At 42.7% G+C, this 6,000-nt stretch overlaps 1 protein-coding gene across 2 annotated transcripts in view; it reads right to left on the bottom strand.

The window, feature by feature from the left end:
- The window catches only part of shank3a (SH3 and multiple ankyrin repeat domains 3a), a 1,030,755-nt gene that overhangs the window by 506,066 nt on the left and 518,689 nt on the right, over positions 1-6,000 (bottom strand). For both annotated transcript variants that reach the window (XM_043713933.1, XM_043713934.1), the window contains exon 11: positions 5,889-5,955. In XM_043713933.1, coding sequence (XP_043569868.1) covers positions 5,889-5,955 — 67 coding nt within the window. The remainder of the gene's footprint in view (positions 1-5,888; positions 5,956-6,000) is intronic.

The raw sequence follows: 6,000 nt of genomic DNA, 5'->3' as shown, positions 1-6,000 counted from the left end.
GGGGTGAATTTGTACTTGCAGAGTTACATTGTACTTTGCTCAAAAACTGCATGAATCTATGTAAGACTCTGTTAACTCACTTTTTAGATTAGAATCAGTCTAAACATTATGGCACAGACACGGAATACAGGGGCTAACACCTTCAACATCTCAATATCTTATCTGCACTGACACCAATTGTTACAGTTAACTTGAGAATGTAACTTGTAAAAAAAGTTTTGTGATTTACATATGAAAGAAGTGAACCTAACATGGTCATTCTAACAGATGAGAAACTCAACAAACAATCAAGGTATTTTTCAATGTATAATTTCAGTTACATCATACTGTAAATTTTTGCTATAAATTCTGTGTCTTACGATTGTGTCCTCCACAACCACTTGATGAAGGAGCGGCGCTCCAAAAGCTAGTGTTTCCAATTAAACCTGTTGGACTATAACCTGGTGTTGTGTGATTTTTAACTTTGTCCACCCCAGTCCAACACCGGCACCGGCACCGGCACCAACATCATAAACTTGAAGGTCAGAATATTTTATAAGAATTCAACTCCAGGATTCTTCACTTTGAAGAACAACACTGCACAAGGGTGGAATCCTGAACACCCAGAGACAGACACTATTAGATTAGATTACTTACAGTGTGGAAACAGGCCCTTCAGCCCAACAAGTCCACACCGACCTGCCAAAGCGCAACCTACCCAGACCCATTCCCCTACATTTACTCCTTTACCTAACACGACAGACAATTTAGCATGGCCAATTCACCTGACCTGCACATTTTTGGACTGTGGGAGGAAACCGGAGCACCCGGAGGAAATCCACGCAGACACGGGGAGAATGTGCAAACTCCACCCAGTCAGTCGCCTGAGGCGGGAATTGAATCCGGGTCTCTGGCGCAGTGAGGCAGGAGTGCTAACCACTGTGCCACCATGCCGCCCACTATTGATTGGAATTGTAGCTAAATTCCACCATTAGTCAGGTATTAGCCGAGGTGGATTGTGAAGCTGAATCTGCTTACATGAGGGATTTTATTTTGTTTGCAACATGCAATAAAGTTTAATAATTATTTCAGTATTTGTGAGATTTCTTAAGAAGTAGGTGAATTAAAGGTAGTTTGTGGTAATTTACACATAATACTAACATGTCTAAAGGATTGGCTAACTAACAGAAGACAAGAGAATTGGGATATCGTGCCATTTTCGGGATGGCAACCTGTAATCAGTGGAGTGCCTCAGGGATGAGTGCTGGGGCCACAGTTATTTACATTATAGATTACTGACTTGGACGATGAAGCTGAATGTACTATCACCAAATTTGTGGACGACATAAAACTATATGAGAAGGCTAGTAGTGAGGATGACAGGAGATATCTACAGAGGGACACTGACAGGTTAAGCAAGTGGGCAAAAAATTTAGCAGATGGAATATAATGTGTAAAAATGTGAAGTTATGCTATTTGGCAGGAAGAAAGGAGAGCTGAATATTGTATTCATGGGAAAAGACTGCAAAAAGCTGCAGCACAGGGTGATTTGGGAATTCTTGTGCGTTATTTCAAAGGGAATGAAACATAAAAATAGGAAAGTCTTATTAAATTGACATAAGGCACGAGTCAACCCACAGCTGGAACACAGTGTACAGTTTGGGCGCTGTTATTTATGGAAATAGTGGTATCAGAGGCATCCAGATATCCTACATTAATATAGTCCCATTTGCCAAAGTTTGGCTCATATCTCTCTAAACCCTTCCTATTCATGTACCCATCCAGATGCCATTATAGTTGTACCAGCCTTTACCACTTCCTCTGGCAACTTATTCCATACAAGCACCACCCTCTGAATTGAATTTAAATTCCACTCTCCCCTGACCCCCACCCCCCAATTCCCCCATCCACTCCATGGTGAGATATGAATCTGTGACAAGAGGGCATTTCTTTGGGCGTCTGGGTTAACAGTCCAATAACATTACCAATTTGCCACAATCTCTCCTTAAATTGAACTGAATTCAATGGCGGGAACTTGACTCTACATCAAAGTCACAGTGTACCCAGTCTGGGAGGGTCGAGTTGTACAACATAGAGGGGGATTTACTGCATACTTAACATTTGGAATAATTTTAAGCCAGAAACGCCAAAGTGGACAGTCTCTCTGGGGGTGTCCTTCAGAGGTCTCCTGCATTATACATGCCAGCTTTCAGCGAACTTGAATCACCCCACATGATATCAAGGAATAGTTGGAGGTACCGGATACTATGAGCCTTGACAATATTCAGGCAATAGTACTAACCTGTTCCACTACAGCTCCAGACTGGCATCTACCCAACAAAGGAAACTTTCCCAATATACAACGTCCTGGACACAAAAACTCAGCCAGTTACCAAATAGCCAATCAGTCTAATTTTGATGATCAGTAAATTGATAAGACGTGTCATCAATGTTACCAAGCAGCACTTGTTTAGCAGTAACCTGCTCACTGATGCTCAGTTGGGGTTCTGCCAGGACCACTCAGATACTCATTATGGACTTAGTTCAAACATGGACAAAAGAACTAAATTCCAGCAATGAGATTAGAGCGACTGCACTTGACAATAAGGCTTCATTTCACTGACTTAGGTATCAAGGAACACAAGCTAAACTGGAGTCAATAGGAATCAGTGAAATTTCATCTGTAGCTGGAGTCATACCTGACCCAAAGGAAACCGGTTGTGGCTGTTGAAGATCAGGCAAATCAGCTCAGGGTGTCTCTGCAGGTAGGCTGTCTCTTCCTCAGGATAGTGTCCTAGCCCTGACCACCTTTAGCTCCTTTAGCATCATAAGGGCGGAAGTGAGGATATTCACAAATGATTCTGCAATGCTCACCACCGTTTGCAATTTTCCAGATATTGAAGCAAGACATATTAAGTAATGGGCAAAATTCAGGCTTGGGCTGGCAAGTGGCAAGTAATGTCAGCGCCACAAAAATGCCAGGTAATACCTATCTCCAACAAGAGAGAATCTATCCATTGCTCCATGACATTCAATGTCATTAACATCACTGAATCCTTCAATATCAACATCATGGAGTTACCATGAACTACCAACTAAACTGGACTAACAATATAATTACAACAAGGGCAAGGAATTCTTTGGACAATAGCTCACCTCCTGACTCTTCAAAGCCTGTCCACCATCTGCAAGGCACAAGTCAGCAGTGTGATTGAATACTCCTCACTTGGCTAAATGTGTGCAGCTCCAACTGCACTCAAAAAGCTTTGATACCATCCAGGACAAAGCTGCCCTCTTAACTGGGATCACATCTCCAAGCAGTCATTCCTTCCACCAGTGATACTCAGTAGCAGCAATATGCAGCATCTACAAGATGCACTGTAGAAATTCACCAAGGCTCCTTTGACCTCACCTTCTAAACCCATGATCTCTGCCACCCAGAGGGACAAAGGCAGCCGATCGACCGTGTGTTCCCCTCTAAGCCTCTCATAACCAAGACATGGAAATACATTGCCGTTCTTTCAGTGTTACTGGATCAAAACTCTTGCACTCTCTTCTTAATAGTAGTGTGGGTCTGCCTAAAGCACACGGACTGCAGCAATCAAGAAAGCAGCTCACCACCAATTTCACTAGGCAAATAGGGCCAATAAAATGCTGGCCCTGCCAACAATGCTCACATCCCACAAACAAAATATAAAAAACTTGCTGTATCTATTTGATGCTGTCATTGGGTGCAAATTAGGCAAGCTGTAACGACAAAACAGGGAAACTAAAAAGGAACCTCGTTACTAAGTTGCTTGAATTGCCAATACAAGTCTTACTTTGAAGATCACAATCATTGACAAATTTTACAAGTCTCCTTACCCCATCACCATGTAATTAATGACAAGTGAAAGGTCCTGTCATTTTGTTGAGCAGTAAAATGCAGTTCATTGCTTCAAGGGACTCTAACTGAATCAACTCACTCATTAATCCAATCTGTTGATTTTATTAACAAAAGCAAGAATACCAAATGTTAAACAGTCAACATTGTGACAACTCTGTGTTTGAATGCACTGCTAGAGTGACATCGGGACATGGCGGTTCTTATGATCTGTGCCGACAGTCCTTTCTGGCTATGAGTATTCACGTGGGTCCCAACTGTGCCTGTTACTTTGTGGAAAATGTGGAACATTCCTTGCTCCCGTCCGACTCAAAGCCCCCATCCACAAATCTTTTTCCAATACATTGATGATGTCATTGGTCCTGCATCTGGATCTCATTCAAAATTGAAAATGTTCATCAATTTTGTTTCCAATTTCCATCTTTTTCTCACCCTCACCTGGTCCATGTTTGAGTCTTCTCTTCCCTTCCAGTACAAATGCACTGACTCCCACAGTTACCTCAACTACACCTCCTCAAGAATTTCATTCCACTCTGCTGGTTTCTCCATTTCTGTTGCATCTATTCAATTGATGCCACCTTCCTGTCCTCTTTTTCGCTCAACCAAGGACTCTGTACACCACAAGGTTGACAGGGCCCTCAACTAAATCTGGCCTATCTCCTGCCCTCACCCCTTGTCCTCCCTCCATAAAATTAGTCTTCACTTTCTACCTGATCAGCCTCTGTTTTCAAAGAATCAGCCCCCGCCATTTCCGCCAGCTCCAGCTGGAATCCAGGATACCATCACCAAACACATCTTTCCCTCCCCTCCACTCAGGGACTGTTCCTCCATTACACTGTGGTCCACTCCTCCACCACTCCCAATAGTTCCTAAGCCCATTCTCCATGTCATCTTCCTCAGTAATCACAGGTTGTAATCCTTGTCCATTCACTTTCTCTCTTTTCACTGTTCAAGACCCCAAATACATGCTCCACGTGAAGCACCATATTACTTGTACTTCTTTCAATGTGGACTAATGCAATCATGAAGGGTTCCTTTATATGACAGTAGGTGAATGGTTTGCAGAACATCTCCATTCTGTCTGCATTAATGAACCCGACCTTCCAGTTGCTTGCCATTTCATTAAACCACATTGGTCTCATCCTCACATTTCATCCTGGGCCTGCTAATCGTTTTCCAATGAAGCCAGATGGAGGAAGAACACCTCATTTCTGCTTAGGAACTTTACAGACTCAATATTATGTTCCATGAGTTCAGAACATGACCTGTGTCTGTCCTCCTTTTTACCTTCCCCCACCCTCCCCTGGCCATGTCTTGAGTGTATCTTATTGACTTTGCTTTCAGCAGAGCAGAAACATTTTATCCATTTCATATCTTCATTTATATCTATTTGGCACCTTAACCTCCCCTTTACTACCATTAATGCCCCTTTGTCTTTGTCCTGGGTATCCTCACAATCTGTTCCAATCACTCACTTTCTCTTATATCAACAGCATAAAAATCATTATTTGTCATCTTCTTTCACTCTAATGAGTTACATCCTACTCAAAACACTAACTCTGCATCCACAGGGACACCTAAATTTCTCCAGTACCTTCTAGTTTCATTATTAGGCGCTGTGTAACTCCCCATCTTGATTCCTTCCATAGTGCAACCTTGTCATTTAGTAAATAAAAGACCCCTTAATGCTGCAGCCTTGTTGTTCAATAACTGACTCATCAATGCAACACTGCCACTGTCTGACTGATTGACCCATCAGTAGCAGTCACTAGGTGACTGACTTCTCAACAGTTGAGCCCATCAGTCTATGACTACTCCCTTGACAGTGCAACCCTCTCACTGTTTAACTAAACCCTCCACTGTGTACCCCTCTCACTTTGTGGTTGACTGCTTTCTCACAAGGTAAGGTCTTGATACTGTGTGTCTGACCAGCTCTGAATGATGTAGATGGTTCTCTCACGTCTCTCTAAAATGGGCTCCAAGGTAAACTCCTCCCCCTGTACATAGAATTAAGATTCAAACTCACCAACATCGGCTTCCTTGTGATTCTTGATGATTTCGGCCAGTTCAAAGTTCCCAGCTATAATGGCAACCTGAAGCAAAGAGAGGACACTGCAGTCGTTATTCAATGACCCCTC

The sequence above is a fragment of the Chiloscyllium plagiosum genome, chromosome 23 (genome assembly GCF_004010195.1).
Source record: "Chiloscyllium plagiosum isolate BGI_BamShark_2017 chromosome 23, ASM401019v2, whole genome shotgun sequence".
Taxonomy (NCBI): Eukaryota; Metazoa; Chordata; class Chondrichthyes; order Orectolobiformes; family Hemiscylliidae; genus Chiloscyllium; species Chiloscyllium plagiosum.
The sequence above is the reverse complement of the archived record's forward strand: the minus strand, read 5'-3'. Positions and strand labels throughout refer to the sequence as shown.